Source organism: Haliaeetus albicilla, chromosome 22 (genome assembly GCF_947461875.1).
Source record: "Haliaeetus albicilla chromosome 22, bHalAlb1.1, whole genome shotgun sequence".
Classification (NCBI taxonomy): Eukaryota; Metazoa; Chordata; class Aves; order Accipitriformes; family Accipitridae; genus Haliaeetus; species Haliaeetus albicilla.
Genome location: NC_091504.1, coordinates 14309712 through 14332214, shown reverse-complemented (window position 1 = coordinate 14332214; position 22503 = coordinate 14309712). Strand labels below are relative to the sequence as shown.

At 39.3% G+C, this 22503-nt stretch overlaps 2 protein-coding genes across 8 annotated transcripts; one reads left to right on the top strand and one right to left on the bottom strand.

Annotated features, from left to right (window-relative positions):
- On the top strand, window positions 1–11192 carry BFAR (bifunctional apoptosis regulator). 7 transcript variants are annotated; one of them, XM_069809966.1, is made up of 9 exons: window positions 1–258; window positions 1144–1222; window positions 2339–2669; window positions 3520–3721; window positions 4090–4259; window positions 4968–5112; window positions 5367–5537; window positions 6052–6254; window positions 7131–11192. In XM_069809966.1, the coding sequence occupies exons 3-9, from the start codon at window positions 2404–2406 to the stop codon at window positions 7321–7323; spliced, it is 1350 nt and encodes a 449-aa protein (XP_069666067.1). In that variant the 5' UTR covers window positions 1–258; window positions 1144–1222; window positions 2339–2403; the 3' UTR covers window positions 7324–11192. The 7 variants fall into 7 exon arrangements, with proteins under 7 accessions (XP_069666067.1, XP_069666066.1, XP_069666070.1 ...); XM_069809965.1 differs by lacking the exon at window positions 1–258 and adding an exon at window positions 676–722; XM_069809967.1 differs by lacking the exon at window positions 1–258 and adding an exon at window positions 778–851 and having other exon boundaries at window positions 1169–1222.
- On the bottom strand, window positions 8985–21657 carry PLA2G10 (phospholipase A2 group X). The gene is made up of 4 exons (XM_069809970.1): window positions 21389–21657; window positions 15104–15269; window positions 12240–12346; window positions 8985–9619 (listed from the first exon to the last, which is right to left on the bottom strand). The coding sequence occupies exons 1-4, from the start codon at window positions 21468–21470 to the stop codon at window positions 9474–9476; spliced, it is 501 nt and encodes a 166-aa protein (XP_069666071.1). The 5' UTR covers window positions 21471–21657; the 3' UTR covers window positions 8985–9473.
- Window positions 21658–22503: the final 846 nt, after the last annotated feature.

The window sequence follows — 22503 nt, the reverse complement described above, 5'->3', positions numbered from 1 at the left end:
ATGCAGTAAGGAAACAGAGACTGATAGAAATAATTGCGAACGTGTGTATATATAGATATACTCTCATGTGGTAAAAATAGTCTGTGTGAACCAACCTGGCACAGTATGCGTTGGCATTGCAGTCAAGCTTCAGAGTTAGAAGGCCTCCAGGCGTTAACTTGTAAAGTAAACGGTGAACAAAGTTTCTGTGAAGGAAGATCACCTGGGTGTGCAGACGTACACTCAGCAAACGTTAGCTGTACCGTGGCGGATGTGGAGGTGAGCGTATTGCGAAAAATGCGGGCGTAGCGGTGTGTCTGTCCGGCGATTTTCAAAGCTTCGCAATACGACGCTTACAGCTAAAAAAGGACGGGGCTCTGCTTGTACGGGCTGCTGCTCCGCGGGCGAGGAGGCGGTGCCGGTTACCCCTACCGGAGCGCCCTCCTCACCTGGGACCCGGGAGCGCCGTTTCCCCCCGCAGTCCCGGGAGTGGGGGGCGGCTGGAGGCACGGTCCCGCTCCCGTCCCCGTCCCGCTCCCATCCCCGCCCGCCTTTCCCGTGAGGCGGTGGGAGGGGCCGCGCGAGCTGCGCCACCCTCCCCGCCCCCGGCGGAGCAGCGGCGCTCGGGCCGGGCGCGCCCCCGGCGGAGCAGCGGCGCTCGGGCCGGGGCGCGCCCCCGCGCGGCGGCGGCAGCAGGAGCTGCCGTGGCTGTGCGGAAGCGGCGGCCCCGCGGCAGCCGGCGGGTGAGGCGGGCGGCGGGGGCGGCGCGGGCGGCGGGGGCGGCGGGGATGAGGCTGGGGCCGGGGCCGGGGCCGGGGCCGGGCCGGGCCGGGCCGCCGCGGAAGCCGTCTCCGGTGCACGCTGCCTGGGGGGTGAGAGTGGTGGCGTTTCGCCGGTCTCCCCGCTGCTGCCGGGAGCGTGGGAAGGGGCGGGCTGGTGACGCCTCCGCGATGGGCCCTGCCTTGCCTGGGGGGGGGGAGAAAGCGGCCGTCACGTCGCTGCAGGCCCGAACCGTCGGTGCCTCGGTTTTGGTGGCAGCGCAGAGGGGAGGAAGCGGGCCGGAGTTGGAGGGAGGAGGCAGGAGAGGAGCTAGTAAGCGTTCTGCTTCTGACCCCCTCTCGTCTGGTGCAGAGACCGAGTGCTGAAATATTTTTGCACCCACAGAAATCCTGCTGCCTCTCTCTTCCAGGAAAACTAGGAACAATGTTCTTGGGTGCAAAACCTTGGGTTTATGTTTCCTCTTGTAAGTGGTATTTCAGGTTTGTCTTTTAGAAAATCAGCAGTCTTTGCTTTGCTGGGAAAAGACACGTTTGTAACAATCTGAGGACCCTAGCTGCGCTGTTGGTTTGTATTCCTGTGCTGCTTGTATTATTTTTTTATTATTATTTTTATTCTTTACCAACTTGCATGCTTACATCTTTGTCCTCGATCTGGATGGAAAGGTGGTTACTTAGTAGTAAGGAGGAGCCACATGGTGGATGGAGAGTGTAAGCATATTTTGGTTTGGTAGTGCCTGAGGAGAAAATTGTATAGTTTTTGATAACTTCTAACATACCATGACTGATAAGTAAGTGATCTGGATCAGTGTTTTTCTTAAGAAACTGGATACAGCCATCTGAGAGAACATAGTAGGAACATCAAGCAAAGAGGTTTATATTTTTGGTAAGCTTGGAACAATCTTAAATTCTTCTCATTTGTGCATTTGCTGAAATACTAGCAACGAGTAATTACCAGTAAAGTTAAAACAGAGTTCAGTCCTTCACTGAGATGGCAAGCAGATCAGTCCAGATCAATCCCTTACATTGTGGTTCGAAATTTATTTTTTTAACATTGCCCAGCAATGTCTAGCATTGACCTTTGTTAGTAATGTTTTATTCCGTATGCTTGGAAAGAACAGTGTTGGAGTAAATTAGATCATTAAGTTATACTGGTGTTTTATTTTTGTATTCTCTGATGGTATTTTCTGATGATATTTCTTTTGATTGGTATCTTTTACTAAAACCTTGATTAAAGATATTGTCAAAAGTAATCTGAATCATAGTGAGGTTTTTTGTTTCAGTTTCATGTGTTATGTAATACAGGAAGAGAACATAGAGGGAGATTGAGCCCATCTGTTTACATCTAGAATCTGGTTTTGATTGTAGTTTGCAATAAATATGTTGCTGAAAAAGTAGAAGATCATGTTTCATTTTGGGGGTAGCTAAGTTAGTTAAAAAGTTTAAAACCATCAGAGAGACAAAAGAATTACAATGATAAATTATGCTGCTTGCAATTCTAAGCAGTAACTTTTTAGTAATTTAGTAAATTTTAGTAATGTAGTAAGTTTTTTCTTAATGAGATTTGTCTTGTTGCTTTGCAGAAGTAATGCCTTACCTGGCTTGAAGATCTAAGAGAGCTTCCTGTTTGCATAAGGCATAAAAGGAAATGGAAGAAAATGAGACTTTACAAGGTGAAAAGGAGAGGGCAAAAATTGAAAAACACGCTACTCCTGAGATCGGTCGGCAGATATCAGTTAGTGAGTTCCTTTGTCACTGCTGTTATGACATTCTGGTCAATCCCACCACCCTGAACTGTGGGCATAGTTTCTGCAGACATTGCCTAGCCTTGTGGTGGGTATCGTCCAAGAAGAATGAATGCCCCGAATGCAGAGAAAAATGGGAAGGATTCCCAAAAGTCAACATCCTCCTCAGGTGAGTACATTGTGCCATTTTGGATTTGTAAACCCACCAAAATTAGTTGTCTGGTTTCTTGAGTTTGCTGCAGATTTTTGTAGTTTATTGACAGTCAGAACTGTCACAAGGACATTTAAATCCTGAAGTCTTTCATGTTCTGCACTTGTACTGAACTGTTCAAGCACATTTTTCTGCATGGAACTAAGGGGTAGGTTGGTTTGCTTTGGTTTGGGTTTTGTTTTGGTTTTTTTTCCCCCTTCTGAATTTTTGGGGGGATGGAAAGGAGGAATCTTTTTTTATTATTGAGACACTTGCATCTTTTAGTGTAGTTGGTTGTTTCCTAATAATTCTAGGTTAGAATGATCTTTGGTAATTGTGTAATTATTTCTGTAATAGGAGTTATTTATAGGAAGAAATGTGATCTTATGGCAGAACAAAGCTAGACATATCAATTTGCTGTCTTCAATTACCCACAAGTTCTTGTGCAATAATACTTTATCTTAGGTTAATAATGTTTTAATAAATAAATGGTAGCATTGATGGTAGGCTTTTATATTGTCTTTTGCTTAGCATTTCTGAATAATCAAGGCTTGCCAGTAGCACACACAATTCTAGTTTTATCTAAGAAATAAGTATTTTTTTGTGTGTGTGATATTTTAACTTCCTCTATCTTTAGAAGCTAAGGAAAGTGTTGTTTGGAAGTAATGATTTAAGTTTAACTTTACTAAGTATTAATAACTAATGTTTTCTTACTTTCAAAGATGACAGTTTTAGTAGAGGCTGGAAAACAAAAATCCCCAAATTAGTCCCTTTTCCAAATGTTAAGCCTCAATGGTTATAGTACAATGACAAATATTTTTCCCATTAGGGATGTTATTGAAAAGCTATTTTCTGATGCCATTGAACAAAGAAAAGAAGATATTCAACAAAACAGTGATGTAGCACGCAGCTTAGCAACCTTCCAAAAATATGGGAGTGACCAGATCCCTACAGTTCCGAACACAGGAAGAATTAATCCTCGAGGAGGAGGGTTTTTCTCAGGCGTTCTGACAGCTTTAACTTGTGTAGCAGTAAGTTTCATCTGGTTGGTTCTCCATATTTACTTCATTAAGCATGCAATCAGATATACTTAAATTACATGCACATAAGGAAGACTGTCAGCACAGAAGAAACTTCAGCTGAGCGGAGTAAATAAGGTAGCATTCAGAGTTGTCTGTCAGGAACTACAATTGCAATATACAGCAAACAGAAGTTCGACAAATTGGGTAGAACTTCAAGGTGCTTTCTTATAACCTGAATATTCTAGAGTCCATAAAATGGAAGATTCTACATGTCAAGCCTCTTAATGCATGTTTATTTGTATCATTAATATATTTGCTTTGCAAGTAAATGATCTCTTTTTTTCCTTTTTTTTTTTTTTTTTTTAATCTACTTACAGGTAGTTCTACTTGGATATCACTGGAGTAGCAGAGAATTTGAAGAAGATCTTCTTGTCCACAAGCCTGTTGCTAAATGGACTGCTGAGGAAGTGATACTTTGGCTAGAGCAGCTGGGCCCATGGGCTTCACATTATAAAGAAAGATTTTTACTGGAGAAGGTGAATGGAAGGTGAGAGGCCTAATTGTCAAGAACAGCTATCATTTGATTGGACTACTGGATAGCTTTCATTAGGGATGGTATATTGTGCAATGACCATACTTCATTCCATAGACTGTGGGAATATTCTGTTGATGTATCAGAATAAGATTCAGGGTAAGTTTTAACACTTGTAATTGAAAACTTTAGCAGTAGATAATAAGCAAGCTAACTGAAAATTTTCTAAGAACTTTTTTAAATGCTGACAATGCAGACTGAAATGATACTGAAAGTAAAATACTACTAATGTATTATCCACCCCTCCCACCATTTCTTTCTTGTGAAAATATTCATATGCTATAGGCATTGTGGCATTCTACCCAAGAGCTCTAGGTTTGATTTCAGGAGACCAGGCTGGATCTGTGAAGTACTGAAGAACTATGTTCAGTAATAGCCAAGAAGCTGATAAATTTTCATGCTGAAAGCAGGCAAGAAAAAACTTGAAAAGAGGGATATTTAAAACCCAGGCTCTGAGACACATTTGATTTGGAACACTTGATACAGCATGTAATGATGATCTTTAAGGTCCCTTCCAACCCAAACCATTCTATGATTCTATAATCCAAAAGGTGATATCTTCTATCAGTAGCTTACTGTTTCAGTATGTAATTGCTAATTTGTTAGTCATATCTTTTTGGTGAAGAGGCACTGTTTACCTTCTGAATTCTTCTGCTTTTGTAGACTCCTTCTAACACTGACAGAGGAGGATTTCATGAAAGAGCCTTACAGTATAGAGAACAGTAACCACAGAAAAGCTATTATGGCGGAATTGGAATGTGTGAAAACTTTAGGCGTTAAACCACCACAGAACCTTTGGGAATATAAGGTATGTTTTATATAAAGTCTGTCATGTATATTAAATGTTTTTAAAATAATATCTTTAAAAGAATATTCTCTTAAAGCCAGGAGGAGTGTTAAGGTAGTAGAATTACCCTTGTAAAAAGCTGCTCAGTTTAATGAACTGTTGTATCTGAAAAATGATGCTTTGAAAAAAAGATTGTCAGGAAAAGCTAAGAACTGGCATGTCCCTTTCGTTTTGTTTTTTCATTGTTTGAAACTTGATAATTTGATACCTTTCAGGCAGTAAATCCAGGAAAATCACTCTTTTTTCTGTATGCACTGAAGAGTTCTCCAAGACTTAGTATGTTATACCTGTATTTGTTTGATTATGCAGAAGCTTTCCTACCTTTTATCCACACAATTTGCCCTACGCAAGAAGACAAGTATGAAGATACTGTCACAAAACTACTAGTAAGTGTTCAAAACATTAAGTATGCTACTTGTTTTAGTTATAAGCATTTTAAGACTAGCAGCATAAAAACACATGATCTAATTATTCACCATTTCACCTCTTTACAATTTTTAAAAAAAAAATCCTACAAAGTAAGTGGTTCCTTGATTTTGTTGTATGTGATCACCAGTGTTGTGACCGTTACCCTTAGTAAGATTGATTTAAGGCTATTAAGACTTTAAATCTGTCAAACTATTTTTTTTTGACGTTCACATGACTATAGAATGGCTGTTCACTCAAAATAGCGGTATTTTAACAAATGGCATTATAAGGTCTGGCTGTCTGTGATGTTTTATTCTGATCTAATGGAAATTACTGGGTTATAGTATTATCTACCAGAAAGTATAGTAAAGATAAATTACTGCTTTCAATGTATGAAAAAACAATTTTTCCACAAAAGAATAGTGGAAATAAGCCAGTATTGTGCCTGTTTAATAGGAAATTGATTGACAGTCTTTTTATCCTAATTTACAGGACCTTAAAGATCCTTCGTGGAAACAGTGGAGAGAATTCATTGTAAAGTATTTATTTTTGCCATACCAGTTGATAGCTGAATTTGCTTGGGATTGGCTGGATGTGCATTACTGGACATCAAGATTTATAATTGTAAATGCCATGTTGCTCTCTGTTCTGGAATTATTCTCCTTTTGGAGGCTCTGGTCAAGAAGAGAATTGAAGTAAGTCTTACTGAGCTTGTTGAAGAAGGTGGGAAGTACATGGCCTTATAAATAGAAAGTAACAGTCTTACGATTTCACAGTTGCTCACTGAAATGACATGTCTAACCACAACTGTGAGGTTAATAAGAACATGTGAATCTGAATCTGGACATACACCAGTACTCACTCTTGAGTATCTTTATTTCTTGAAAGGGTTTCTTATAGCTTGTTTTATTGATCGGATGTAGCAAATGCTGTAATGGTAATAAGCATGTTCTTAGCCATGGAGTAAATATTAACTCTTGAGAATTGCCTTTTATGGTAACTGGTAGTAGCTATCAGCTAATTTTGTCATGATATGCTTACAATATAGTTATTAAAGGATGAGTCCTCAGGATCATAAATAAGTTTAGTTACACTGATAATATTTCTGATAGGTGATCAAAATTGCTGGTTTTAGTTCCTGCTTTAGCCTTAATTCAGGCATATTAATAGTACTTTATAACTGCTGTGATCTTTCATTCATAGTTTTTAGAACTTGCATAGGAGAAATTCTTGTTTTGGTGTGTACTGGGTTTCCACTTTCTCTGCCAGCAGCTAGGGGGCAGAACATGTTCAAAAGAGAACAGGCTACATGGACACGATCTATGAGAAATCTGGAATTTGACCACTTTAACTTGCTGTGCTTTGTGGTCTGAATAAATTGACTTAATGCTTCCTCATATAAAGTCTAGTATTACTATATTTCAAGAAAGTTTTTCTGGAGTGCAAAATTATATTTTAGAGGTACCTGAGTAAGGGGTAAATAATTTGAGGCTGCAGCACATACTAGCTTTTCTTAGATAGGGTAAAAACAAAATGGAAAGTTCCTCTAAGCCTCTTTTCCTTTTTCACAGGACTATTCCTCACAGAATGTGGAGACATTTCTGGAAAGTCTCAACCCAGGGTCTTTTTGTTGCCATTTTTTGGCCTTTTATTCCTCAGTTTGTCTGCAATTGTTTGTTTTACTGGGCCTTGTACTTTAACCCAATTATAAACATTGATCTTGTGGTTAAAGAAGTAAGGCGTCTGGAGACACAAGTGCAGTGACTGGCATTGGAACTTTTGAGCTGTTTAGCTTCTAAAAATGGACATTTGAAATAAGCTTTGCTTTTCTTTATATATGTAGCAGTGAAAGTGGTAGATTATGTTAACTTAAACATACAAAAAAGCCTTAAGGTAAGTTACTCTTAAACTAGTTGATTCCAAATCTGAGGATGGGCTTTATTATCCAAAAGGAATTTTCTATTGAAAAAAAAAATTACATTCCTGATTTAGCCATATAAAACTTATACAGTCATGTCACCCTATTTTTGATCAAATCAAACTTCTCTATTCTGTCTTGAGCATTCTGGTTATTTTTTAAGCCTGCCTTAAAATCAGTGTCTTCTGAACAGCTACAAAGATTGGGGGTTTTGTTTGTTTTGGTTTTGTTTGGTTGTTTGGGGTTTTTTTTTTTTGTAACTTAGCATTTCATAGCAGCAAGGTGCTCCTCAACTTAAGTTTGCCAAAGGAAAGCTCTTCCTGGATAGGCTTGATATTGAAAGTACTTCAGTGTTTTCAGTTTGCTTTACATGTAAAGTTGTGACCGTCAAATACAGCCTTACAGTAGAGTTTGTTCTAAAATTCCTACTGTTGAAGGCAAAGACTGCTTGAGTTTTCTTCTGTTTTGGAAAATGTGGTGGTTGTCATTCAAAAGTTTTTATTCAGTTAAACTTCATTAATAGCTTCTTTAATGCTCTCCTCTTGAAGTCTGTTGCTTATTCTTAAATTCAGGGTTATGTCTTAAAAAGGATTATTTTGGAAAAGTGACCTGACACTGTAATTACATCTCACTGCAATATAATGTGTTTATCTGGATCTGTGAGTGAATATGAACTGGAAAGTTATTTTGTGTGAACAGGATTACCATTTGTTAATGTATGGCTTTTGACTGAAACACAAGTCAGATTTTTCAAGAGTTTTGTTCCCTTGCATTCTGCACTGGCTTGGGGGTTTGGGGCTGTTTTTTTCCATTTGTATCATTAATATGAACTTTAAATTTGCCTATGAATATTTTTAAAGAATAAAGATCTCTTTTGAAATCTTCATTCTTCCTAAAGAAGTGTTTTGTTTTATTTTCGTTTTTTATATTGAAGTACTTGTCATTTGCTTTGACTTGTGCAAACTTGTTCTGTAGCCCCGCATCTTTTAAGTTGAGATGGGTGAAAGTAGGCATAAAACACTCCTGGTTCTTAAACTGTTAAAATTAGCACTTACGAAAAAATGTATTATTCAGCACTTCATGTTACTGATTTCTCTTCCTAAAATGTTTCAAAACACTATGAAATGACCCTAACTAAAACCATCTTTACATCCTTATGAGGTATATATGCTTCTGAACTTTGCAAACCCATGCTGTCCAAGATCAAACACTTACAGGAAAGGCAGTTGAGTTGGTCCCAGTGACTGCTACTTTTTTCATGTATCTGTGTTGGTGATGGTTTGCATTTGCACTTTTTAAATCTGGATCTGAAGTTTTAAGGGTAGAACTTCTCCCTCTGCCCACAGGAAACTCAATGTGTACATAGAGTAAGGAGCTTGAGCCATATCAAATGAACAACTTCTTAGAAAACCGTATTTAAAAAGTAAATACTAGAAAAAAAGAATTATATTAGGCATTTTTTAATACAGGTAGGACTACTTAAGGTAAATGAGATGCAGAAGTTAAATTATGCTTCATAATAAGTGTTTAATATACATGAGAGGGCTCTTTGTGCTGTCACTCCATGCATTTCTTCCGGTCAGTTCAAAGTTCACAAATGTTAAGGTAAGTTAGTGGAAATGTTTGATTTGTATCTTAGAGCCAGCGGAGGGGGGATAAAAAGTTTACAGTGAATGATGTTATGAATCTGAAAAATCTGTGAATCTGAATATAAACAAAATCAATTTTAAGTCAGTTACTCCTTAAGCTGATAAACTCAAATTCCTATTTAGTCGATAAAAGCTTACATAGAACTAATGAACTTGCTTTTAGTCCATGCACTGTAGAGGGTAAGTAAGAGGATAAGTGTTTATTTTGGCCATTCTGGGGTAGAGAGGCTGAGGTGGCAGGAAGGAGGATCAAGAAAGGGGAAAATCATTTGTTGTCACTACTGTGACCAAAAAAAAAAGTAATTTTAAATACACAGAGAGTTTTCATAAAGACTGATGTTGTATATCTAATACCTACACAAAGGCTGAATCTCACCACACATAAAGTCTGGCCACAAAAGGTGTTTTGTATGATAGGGAGCTTTAGAAAAACATTTGGCAGCTTCACGGTCACATTCACATGCCATTTTTTGGCATTTGTCTTCTAGTGATTCTGAAAAAAAACACAGTAAGTTTGATGTTAGTCTGAAGTAATTAAAAATACCAAATGGAATACCAAGAATTGCTACCTTATGTTCCATATTTGCCAGATAAATGGCTCTTGTATTTCAAGTGCAATAGGAACTGTACTGAGCTTCAGTAAGACTTACACTTCTTTCGTGTTCTTTAGACAAAGCTCCATGCTAGGACATCTCAGCAACAGAGAATATACAAGCATGGTTTGGTTTAGTGACAATTGATAATCAGTGGAACTATCTTGGCAGGTGAAAATACAGTAATTGGATGAAGACTTAAATACTCTTCTTCACGTTCTATAATAAAGGAACTCTGATAACTGATTTCTCTTTAGAAAGTGGTATACGACCCTCCCTGCCCGCCCTGTTGCTCTGGTGAAACTTGGGTTTGGGAAGATACTTTCCATTTCGCATATGCTTTAATCTACTAAAGGATGTAGTATTAAAATTATACATGTGAAATAAGGGATGCAAAGATGTTCTATGTTCAGCTTAAATGGCCCGCCCTTTTTATTAAGGTATTCAGTAAGAAGTTAGGTAAAGTGTGTTTAAGTACGATAAAATTCATGTCTGGCCATACTTGTTTTATGATTGTAGTGTTGTAGCTTAACAGATTTCTTGGCATGAACGTTTCTTCTTGGCGTGAACGTTTTCTTCTACAGCAATATATTTTGGTTTTATTGTGCCAACCCAGAAATGTGTGTTTTTTCTCCCTGCAACTGTCTGTAAACTGAAGAATCCTTGATTATATTTTGTCTGAGTATTTAACATTTTGAAAGCTTAGCCAAATCTCTGCTTGAGATTTGTCTAGGAGCAGAACAAGTGTTCAGTTTTGTGAATGAACTCAAATTCTGCTATAAAATGGAAGTGTTCTTTATATATGTATGTTAATGCTGCAACTAGCTACCCTAAGAACTACTCAATAGCATAAGTGACATAAACAACATGGTAGGATTAAAAAAAAAAAACAAAACATTAACTGAGAAGAACTATTCCTTCTCTTGTTATTGCTACAAACTTAATCTTCTCCATGGTACAGCACGGACTTTGTTTCAGCTTTGTTTCTTGGTGACATGCCTACTATCTTGGCCAGTGTTTTAAAAGATTGTCAGCTTCTGGACTGGAACAGCAGGAGAACCTTTACAGCCAAATATAGGTGGACTGTAACTTGACAGTTAATTAGTTTGAGAGAGAAGACGCTTAGTACTTCTGGAGCAGAGGGAATTAGCAAGTAGAGATTCTGCATGAGGTAGACATTTGGGCAAAGTAAGGTTGAATGAAAAGGAGGAAAGGAAATAGTGTCAAAAACTTTAATTTCAGGTCAGGCAAATTCTAAGTTGAGTTATGAAATGAGAGATTTTTGTGTTTTCTCTGAATGGCCTACTGTGTTGTCTTTAAACTGTGGTAGTCAGACTTGTAAACAAGTTTATGTATGGGTCTGCTTTTTTGTAGTGCAAATAATAACCAATTCTCAAGCTGTTTTGCATTCTAGATAGCATAAAATTACATGCAAAGTAACCTACCTAGCACCTGATTAAAAAAAAAAACAAAACACACCCCCGCCCAAAACCAAACAACACACAAAACAAACAAACAAACAAAACCCATCAAACCCCCAAACAAACCAACCCTAAAACCTAACAACAACAAGAAAAAACCCTGCAAATTTGGGGGGCTTGTGAGAAGTTGTAGTTTCAAAAAGTCTTTGAAGTGTATTAGAAAATATTTGCTAAAACTTTGGGAGTTGTGAACAAGTAATGTGAAAGAAATGCTGCTTTTTCATGTTAAACATTTTTTGTTTGTTTCTTTGAGATCTCTTTGTCCTTCTGTTTTATACTGCAGCATGGCAAGTGTATTTTATTCATATTTCGGAGCAATCGAACAAAATTTATCAGGATGTGGTCAGCCCTCTGTTGCAACTTGTACACTAATTATGTAAATATTTTCAAATTAACATTTTATGGCTTGTGGACATGTTACTTCCATGAATAAATATACTTATCAAATATTTTATTACCTCAGTGTTTGAAATTTAAAGTTGTAATTGTGAATTCATTCATAAATTGCAGCCACTACTGGGCTGTGCAACTGATCAGTGGTAAATATGCCAAAAACTTGTCCATTATAAACTTAAAAATGGTGTGAAATATTTTCTGCTAAGTATAAAAAGGATCCTTTTTAAACAGTTGTAATTTTCTCGCCTCCTGCTTGTAGTTGCTCTCCAGTTGGAGACCTGCAGAGAGTAGCTTAACATGGGTTCCTCAACATATGTAAATGCTGAGTAAAAAGAAGGGGGGTTTGGTAGTGTTTTCTGAAAGGGTAATAGAAGGTTGTAGATCAGAATTTTGTTTGCTTATGTATGTCAGTAGGTGGGGATTAAGAAGAAGAAACTGCATTCAGTTGGCTGGCATAGCTGTACTTTCTGGAGGCACAGCGTACCCTGGCAAAGAGTCACAAAAGGAAGGCTGGTAAAACAAGAATTTTACAGTTAATTAAGAAAATGTCTTTCTATGAAGTCAATGAGACAATTGGTAGAAGTAAAAAAAAATTTTAAAAAATCCCCAAAACCACCCGCCCCAGCTAGAACTGTTCACTCACCACACACAGCAGCGTTGTCTTCACACTCCCAGTGGTAACTTTCTATCTTTGGGTGACAACCTGCTTGTTCTGCCTTACCATAGCAGCAGTCATGATTAAAGCAGCACCTGAGAGTAATAGAAACGGGCTTGCCTTAATTCATACTGTGGTGATTTATGGTCACATAATCTGGATGTTTTTTATCAGCATGTTTCTACAGGCTGTGAAAGAATAGAACAGTCAATATACACGAATGTACAAACAGTTACCTGCTCAGGAATCAAAATGTTGATTGTTTTATAGATCACTGGGAAGAAATCACACTCTTTCATATAATCAATGATGAGGAAAATGCCCGATACACATTGATCTAGTTGAACTACTTCATAGATGAAAATACAAGAAATCTTTAAAGTATTCTGTTTTAAACACCATAAACTTACGTGCATATGCCTCTCTCCTAGCCCCTTCCAAGAAGAAGATAAATGCCAGAACAGTCTGTCAGATAATGAATTATGTGTTTTTCTGCCAGTTATTGATGCTATTGCAACAGTTATTAACAGGGAAGGGACAAAAATATTTGTTAGGCTGCAGTATAGCAAAGTCTGTAGATGGTGGCAGAAAAGCTGAGAGCAGGTGAAATGTTCAGTAATGAATAGGCACAGGTACTGTTTGATGCCATAAGATAACTAAAACTATTTGCTCAGTATCATGAGAAAATTTGGAAAATTGCCCAAAATGATGATTTCAAAATTGTTCTTGTCATAACTGGACATTAATAGACTTTCTATCACATTGTGGAACTGAACAGTACAGGTAAGCATTAATGGCATATTTTAGTGCTTAAAAAAATAATTACTCTTCTGGTATAGAGTCCTTGCAAGCCCAGAATAGTAAATAGAGAAGGTAACAAGGACCTGAGGTTAGATAGCTTGGAAGTTTTTGCTGCAAACTAACTATACTCTTTTCTTTGTTGAGTCGGTGGAAGAACAGGGTGTATCTGCAAGCTCTTTCCATTCAGTCATTCAGTTTCCACCTGTTAGCCTAAAACCATCATATTACAGTAGGCACATGATGTTTAGATTGCCTGAGGAATTTGTGTCTGCAATAGAAAAAGTTAATGCTGTGAGCTCTCACTTGCAATTACTGTTTTTTCCTATGCTTATTTAATAATTACTTGGTAATGCCACACGAATCGCCATTTAAAGATCCTGCGGTACATAACAGTTGGACAGCACATGCCCATGAAGTAGCTCAAGACATCCACTTCATGCATAGAAATAAAAAAAAAAAAAAATTCTAATGAGTCTTTGTAGCAGTACTAAGGTAAATAAACCAGGAAATACGGCTTCTTTTGCCATAGTGCAGACTATTTTCATGTGTTCACAGAAATTTTTAAAATTACTTTGGTCCACTTTTAAGCATTTTAAATAAAAACAGATGCTTAAGGATTTTATATTTTGTCTTGTGAAAGCAATATAGTATTATCTCCATTTGAAAGTTTATAAGTGGCAGGCAAAAATCTAAATTGCAGTAACTATTATTTGAATAATTCCATTACAGATGTTCTTACTTCAGATTAAATATTTCTGTATTTTCACTTTACTTGTTTTCAGGCATAATTCTGAATGTAAACAGCCCACAGTGTAACTCAAAACTTTAAAAAATCAAACTTGGTAAGAATGTTTCTACATTCAATCAGCGCAATTCTTGATTCTGTTCAAATGCGGTAGAGTTAAGTACACTCACTTTTGGCTTGTTCCTAACATGTAGCTATTAAAACCCAGACCACAAATAGGTAACCATGTTTTGTGAAGAAGCAGCTTCTTGCTACTGTGGGACTTTTACAAAGTGGAAAAAATGGCCTACAATGAAAGATTGGCAAACTGCAGATTCTCCATCAATATCTTTAGGTATGCAAATGACCAGAACTAATAATAGTCCCTTTTTGTATGTGTTCCCAGTCACTAAAGTAGCAACTACGTTCTACAAAATTGTCTTTAATCTAACAGATTACACATCCAAAAACTTGAAATACATAGGCAAAGATTCTAAAAGTTTTAGGTCTAATTACGACTAGAATCTTTATGCAAAAAAAAAAAAAAGAACATCAGATTTGAACTTCCCATGTATTCTACCCTAAATGTGAGCATCAGACGTTTGTTTTCCTTTTAATTTACAATATATTTGTCTGATAAGTCAGAACTTGAGATGTCACATATGGTAGGGAAATTTATCATAATGATAAACTTGAAAATATAAAACTTTATTTAACTATTGTAACCAGAAGATCATCTTTCTGTCAGTTAATGTTCAATTAGAAATTAAATTGATGGTAGTCAGTATGCTGACTATGATTTAGTACTAAATTTAGTACTAAATACGAAGGTTTGTTTTTACAATTATTTTAGTAACAATTTGTAATTCCTTGTATTCAAGAGTTATTTTTCAACAGGTTGAATTTTGCATAATTTTCTATGTATTCTTTTGAATACTAATAAAATGGGATGGATGGTAGTAGAATCAAGATTTTTCAATTGCCTTTTTTTTTTTTTTTCATTTTTATTTTTATAGGTAGTTTAAATGTTTGAGCTTTAAAGCTTCTCCTAGACTTTAGTTCTTCAGCTCTTGGCCAAACAGCAACAGCAAAGAAACTCAATTGTACTGTGAATCCAGTATTAATGCAATGAGAGTTTAAGGCAAGTAGGACTCATGTAGATCTACAGTAACAGTTTTAATGCTTTGGAGTTTCTTAGCAGTCTGGGGTGTGTTTCAGCTCGGTTCCCTCACTGATGTTAAATAGGCCTAATTCATATTTTAGTCCTTTTACTCTGTCATCTGCATACGTTCAGCACTTAATTACTCAGATAAATAGTTACTCTTACCAGTCTACTCTGTCCTTGGGCCATCCTCTTCCTCCCAGACCACAGTAGCATCCATAACGTAGGTAGGCAAAAGGAGATCGTCCTGTAGTACACCTAATGGCTCCAGCTAATTCAAGAATTCCTCTTCGATTTCTAAAATGGGCTTCCCCAAAAGTGCCTTTATAACCTGTGGAAGAAAAACTCTTTTATTTTTTGTTGAATCAAACATGCAGATATAAAGTAGTTTTTGGGTTTTTTAAACTTTGATAATGAATGTCAGTACTTCAAAATAATAGTTTCTTTTTGACGTTTTGGGGCCACACTGCTTGACCCAGTCCCTTTTTACCTTGATCTCTAGGGAACAGAATACCGAACAAGATTCTGAATAGCTGCAGTCATTTCCTCCCATCAAGGCACCATACAACGGCAGACTTCGGTCATTTCCAGCCTTAAAACTGGCAAGGGCTAGTATGTGTTCTGTGGTCTAGGTCCACTGATCTGCTAAGATTAGATGCCCTAAGCATTGCAGTAGTTTCTCCTTATCATAACATGCAATTTTGCCCATGTTGTTATTTTGTAGCATGTAATGCTTTACATTTGAACAAACGCCCTCTATGATGGGGTTCTGGTTTTCCTCATTTTTAGACAAAGCAGCCAAGTAACTGGCGGGGGTGGTGTGGGTGTAGAGCGGGGAGATGGGTGGGTGCTTGGAGTCATTGCCAGGGAAATTAGAAGAAGGGTTGCTTTTTTTTTCTGTTTCATTTTTGTTTGGGTTTTGTTGTTGTTGTTGTTTAAGGGATTCTCACCCTTATTTCACCAGAACAAGACTGTATTTAGGAATTTTATTTTAACTATGCTCTGTCAGTACTAAAGCAGTAGGTCCAGGGCAGCAAATTAATGTTGAGACAACAGATGACTTTTTTGGGGGCTTCATGTCATCCTTCAGGTTGAGCTAACATGTCAAAGACCCTTAATGGTAATGGGCAGCATTTCCTTGCAGTGCAGGCTCCAAACTATTGGCAGCAATTTTTAAGAAGTTGGATGAGTACAAAACAAATTAGTGGAAGGCTGCTGATTAGAGTTGTCTTACTAATTAAACTAATGATTTATTTTGGTATGAGGAGAACAGTTTATAAACCTTAACTCCCAGTACTGGAATACAGATTGGGAAAGACGTGAAGATTTAATAACTGATAATATCTGTGAGAGAGACAGCAGAAAAAATATTTAGACTTTGTCATCGAAGGCTTTGATATTTATTTTCCTACAGAATAACTATATGATTATACAGTTTGTACATAATCTGTATAATCATATAATCTATTATAATAGACTAACTAATAGACTAATCTATTATAATAGATTATATGATTAATCAGTTAATAGAGATCTGCCAGAAAAATACTGTTCCTGGCACAGTTCAGTAATTTGAAATGTGTGGGATGCTGGTGACCTCCAGCACTCGTAATTTCGTGAAACAAAGAGATTTATACACCTCATGAAATCACCTCATTAAGAAATACAATTGGTTTGTACGTGAGAATGGTAAAAAAAGCTTTAGAAAGAACATTTGTAGCTAATCCTTACTTGCGAAAATAGCTAGGCTTCCTAAGACAATATTTAGTACTGTTCTGACTGGCGACTACTCCCAGATCTTGTTCCCTCCTGCTTTGTGGGCATGGGATTTAGGGAGAGGAGAGGATGTGGAAACAAGAGTGCTTAAACTTGCACATGCATCTTTGGCCATTGATTAAAAGCAACGGCATCTTGAGGAGTTAAAAAAGCATCCTTGGCTAACATAGTCACATGCAGTTTCATTTAAAAACTGTTCCATTGGCACTAAAACTTCCTTGCTAAGATAGTGAATAGTATCTCTTGTGTCATGGCTTCCATTCTAGGATATTATCTGCTGTTTAGTTATATAGGTTTTCTGGTAAAAAGATCCTCTCACGCTTTTCCAAGGGGTCCATAAGTTGTACTGGGTGGAATCTTTGGAACTGGTAGTTCTAGGTGTCAAAATAACAGTCACGTTGTGGAACTGACACGTGATCATCTCCCATTCCGTTGCAGCTCTGAATATGTGTTTCAGCTCTGGGGAGCAGAAGCATTCGAGTATAACCAGATTCTTATCTTTACGATGGCATTGAAAGTGTTATCTTCGCTGTCAGTATAGGTTCAGTAAATTCCCAGCTGAAAAAAACCTGCAGTAAGGCTGCAGCATTACAAATGGCAACTGCTTATACTCTTAAATGTTTAGTAAGATTTGGCTAGACTCAGCCAGTAATGTCTGAAGGCACCATGTTAGTCGTTAATGGCAAAGCGGGGTTTGCTTTGCATGACGTTAGTGATTCTGAAGAAATCCCTGAAGAAAGTGAAGAATTTTTACATTGTGTCTCAGTTCCTGGCTACTGAGGAAGGATGGTGTAGGAGAGCTACAAGACAGGACGAGGAAACTAGGAATAAATATTCCTGGTTTCATTAGAGAATTGTTTACTAATTTTGGACAAATCCAAGTCACTTGATTTAAATCCCTGTAAAGTAGAAGCGATTAACTGTCTGCTCCCTGAGTTATAAATCTTTAAAATGTGCCACGTAACATAAAGAAAAGGACATGAACTTTTTATCTTTGCAATTTATTTGTGTTACAGCATCTGGACATCCAGGTATAAACCAAGACTGTATTGTACTGTAGATACTCTGAATATGACTAAAGGATTTGTAACCTGAGTTTAATGAAAGCGACCAAAGACCATCCTAGAAGACATAGAACTATGGAAACAATAAGACTATCAGTATGATGATGGTTCCATTAGTGTATTAGCAACATAATAGAATTTGCAAAGTATTTTATCAGAACTTCTGTGGAATACAGTCAGAGTGAAGTGACATTCTGCGTATTTCTGAACGTTTCATGATTAAGGTATGTTTTTAAAATCTTCTGTGTGGTTTTGTTTGGGGTTTTTTTATGAAGACTTCACATTTATCTTTATGGACAAGAGTATTTCTGTAGGTTTGATTATGCATTCCTGAAAGAGTAGTGTCATCTCTCTATGTCTAGTCTGTTTTTGGTTTTGTCATGCGGATTCTGTGCAGCTCTATCAAACACAGTATTGTGCATGGGGAAAAAGGGAAGGATCCAGATTGCATTTATTTTAATTTCATTGCTTTATAATCTGTATGAAAAAATCAAAACCACATTGTTTTGATACCTAGAGGTCACAGGAAATAAGTACAACTAAGCGTACAAAAATAATTTACAGTTAGACAATTTGTGTCTAGTCTTGTTACGGCTTTTAACGTTCTTGTAATATTTAATTCCAGTGTTTAGTGCATAATAGGAATTGAAACTTTGTTAAAGTTTCGACTGTTTTCATTCTTGAAAGAAAACTTTAAAGACGTATATTTGGGAGAGGAAAGAAGAAACTTACAAGAGATTAGTCCATCAGCAAACTCAGATTTAACTGGATGGGACGTAGCTGCTTTAAAAGTAAAGGTTGAAGGGAAACCAAAACCATACCAATCCTAAGGCTGCTTTAGGCACCATAAAATAGCAGATGGGGAAAGAAAAAACCCCAAACAAATCTATGCAGTTGTCTTTGTGACTGTAATGACAAAGCCAGAGAGATCAAAAGCCGTGAGGTGACTTTCTGAAGACTGAAATTAAGTAAACACTAAAGACAGCCTGAGAGAAAGTAACAGTAAGTAATCACATTATATGCGTTGTGCTTGATTTTAAAACTGTAATACCTGTTGCCCAAACTGGAGCCCTGCCACGTTTGGAGAGTTTGAACTTCATCGTGCTGTCTTGGTTTGTTGCCTGCATAAGCCCTTGAGAGTTCAAACTGTGCTCAATGCTGTACGTTATTATGTCTTTGCAAGATGTTTTCCACTATACCTTCTCACTCTCCTTTTTCCTAGTTTTCTGAATAGCTTACAATAGTATTTAAAAATCCAGTCCCTGAAATTTCCATATGCATAGAGGAAAAAAACACATTTTAGAAACACACGAATTTTTTGTGAAAGATCATAATTCCTGTAACATTTTACTCTTTGCAGTGGGCACAATGCAAACGTAATAATTATTTTTGCAGATATATAATTATATTTTTATTGAGATGCACAGCTTTGCATAATTATGATACATAACTACATTAATCATTAGCATCCAGTCCATGATGTTTTGTGGGTTTTAAAAGAAACGTTAAGCCATTCTTTCAAAGACAGGCTACAGAAACACTTTTTGATGTTAAATATGTGTAAGATTTCCTATAGTGATACTTCCTTTGTACAGTCATAGTGCTCTAGTAGTTTAGAACTTGAAACTTGGGAATAAGCAGACTTTCTGATGCGTCTCCAAGATGTTGCCAGAAGCGGAAACCTTTGAACTGTATGCATTATAGAACCTCCCCCCCGCCCCCTTAGATTTTTTTTTTCCTCTGGTTTCATAAACTATCAGGAATAGCCTTTTTCACCTCATCTTGTTGCCCAGATTACTGATGTGCAAACTCCACAAACTGTGGTCACGTGTAAATTTTCTGAAACTATAAATTTGCCTGTTATGATACTGTGGACCAAGCATTGAGAAACAGGTAAATTGCATTTGCCTTCCTCCTCACTGCCTACAGAACAAGTGACTGTGATGCCTGACTCAGCTATCGGACCGAAGCCAGGCTCTCTGTAATGATCACTCCAGGCTGGCAGAAGCAGTGAAACAGTCTTTCATTGCTTTCCTTAATGTTCGTGCTGAGGTTTGTGCCATGCAAAGGATGAAGTCTGGAGAATGATCAAAATGCAGAAGGAATAATATGGGCATGCTGAGGTCAGGAAGTAGAATTGGGGCAGCGAGCTTGGTGGGACCTTAAGTCGGCCCCATTATGCAAGCACCTTACCTTATGGTCATTAATCATGTGAGTGCCCCACTCTCCCCCTCCCCCCCACCCCTGCTTCCTTCTGTGCACAGAGTCTGTTACAAGAATGAATTGAGGCTCTTGTCCTTAGCGTCCTGATATTTGTAAGATTTAGTTTGGTGAATTTGCAAGCTCTGTAGGAATGTATAAAAGAAGTGTGAGAAGACAAAAGAGAATCTCCTAATTAAGGCAGTTGAGTGCTCTTCTGGAAGACTGGATTTTATCCTTACAGCTGTCACAAAGGTTCAGCATGAGGTTAGTTTAATCACTTTAAAACAACGCCTATCGATGTTTTCTAATAGTATGCTCCCAGCCTGCTGAATATCCTGGGGTTGGAGTACTAAACTACTGCAATACTCGGTGAGAGCCAGGCTTTGAGTAGTTGAAGCTCCACATAATTTTAAGTAGTCGTAGGTAAAACTGGGTTCTAGCGTGTCACCATGGGAGCCACACGTTACTGCGGGAACCTAAAATTAGTGGATGCTTATCTTCTGTCAGCCCACCTATCTATCTGAAAAAGAGGGATGACAATATAATTTGACAGAAGTGTGAAAGGAGTAAGTACGTTCAGATACTACACTGATGAATACCTACAAAAACCTATGAGGAAATGGACTGTAAATTATTACAACTGGTCTTGAAGACTGCGTAATAAATAGGACATAGGAGGCAAAAAAAATAATTAAATACTTGCAAAGTGAGTAGTCGGCTACGGTCAGGTATGAGGCAGGGGTCCTTTTATGAGTAAGTTATGATGTGAGAATGTAATTAAGACTGGCTCATTCTTTCGGAGTAACCCAGTTACGGTTTTGTAGGCAATCTCAGTTCTAGCAGCTCCTCGCTTTTGAACTGCTTTGTAGCTTCAGCGCTCCGAGACAGCTCGCTCTAATACCCCCGAGAAGAGTGCGGGTGTGTGTCCTTCCTGGCTTTGTACAGGATTATTATTACGCACGCACTCTGATTTTAAATACCGAACTTTTTAACACGCTCGCCCGCTACTGCAGAACTCCCAGAAAGCGGCGTGAGCCCCTGGGGCCGAGCTCCGGTGCCGCAGCTGTCAGCCGCGGACGGGACGGGCTGGCCGCGCAGCCGGCTCCAGCCTCGCCCGCCGGCCGGCCCCCCCACCCCGGCAGACGGCTCGGGGCTCTCCCTCGGGGCGAGTCGCAGCCCAGCCGTGCCCCCGCGCCTTCGGCAGTCTGAATTTCGGGGTACTGCTTTCCGAAGCGTGAAGGCGTTCACGCCCTTGCCGCGATCGCCGCTCCTGACGCTCCTTCCTCTCCCCCCCGGACGCAGCCGAGCCCCGTCCCTGGGGGAGCGGAGCGGAGCGCCCGGAGCAGGGCGAGCGCGTCCCGCAGACCCGGCCCGGCCCGGCCCCCGGTCCCGCAGCGGCTGTACTCACCGGCCGCCAGCAGCAGCAGCAGCAGCAGCAGCAGCAGCAGGAGGGGCGGCCGCAGGGGCAGCGCCGGGCGGCGGGGGCCCATGGGCAGCTCCCGGGGGCGGGCGGGGGCGCGGGCTCCCGGCCGAAGTGCGTGCGTGCCCCGCTCCGGCAGCAGAGCGCGGAGGTGTGAGCCGGGGCAGCTGCGGGCCGGCTATAAAAGGCGGCTTTCTGCCGCCGGTCAGGCCCCCCGCAGCCGGGGCCGAAGACCACGCTCCGCCGTCCATCCGGCCCGACGGGAGGGAGGAGCTGCCGCCGAACGGCTGCGGGGGGAGAGCCGGGACCTGCCGCCCGGGCAGGGACGGAGGGAGCGCTGGGGCCAGGTGTCTGCTGGGCTGCGGGGCGGGGGCCGCCCTGCTCTGGGAGCCGCAATCTCTCTCTGAATCACAGCTCTCCCTACATACCTTAATCTGGACCCGCAGAGGCAGGGTGGCAGGGGGCTGTAGCTTATTCTAGTGGTTAGTTATAACCGGTGCTGAATACGCGCGCCGCACCTGTAGTCTCAGCGTGCCGAGCTTCATCTCCCAGTTGCTGCGTTTCTTGGAGGACTAAGGAACAACCAGCTCCCAAACTGGTTATGGGTATTTGTAGCTCGATGGAAGTAACTTTTTAGCCTTCCCTCAACCAAAAGAGAGTCCTATACTGAGTACTTTTTTCGTACATTGTGGAATCTCCGCGTATTTTTCCATTCCCTTTCCAACTCTCATACGATTTCGCAAAACCTACAACTAGATGCCATATTGCAGTCGTAGCTTCACTGTTCCTCTCAACAAACAGACAATACCACTTGCTTTTATGTGATTTTTTTCCTTGCCCATATGTTCCAAGTATTTCATCAGACCTTTTATAATTGCACTGAAACCAGTGCATTTCCTGTCACTTGTGCAAGTAATCAGGACCCCTGAAATTTCAGGTATTGACTTTTTTGCGTGTCTGTTTTGCTTTGGGTTTTTTTTTAATATTATTATATTCTAGGATATGACCGCCATTGGATCCCATGGAGGCCTACACTGCTAGGATAAGGAAGGAGAGAGAAAAACAAAGGGTTTTTTACCAAACTTACCAAGAACTTCTTGGTC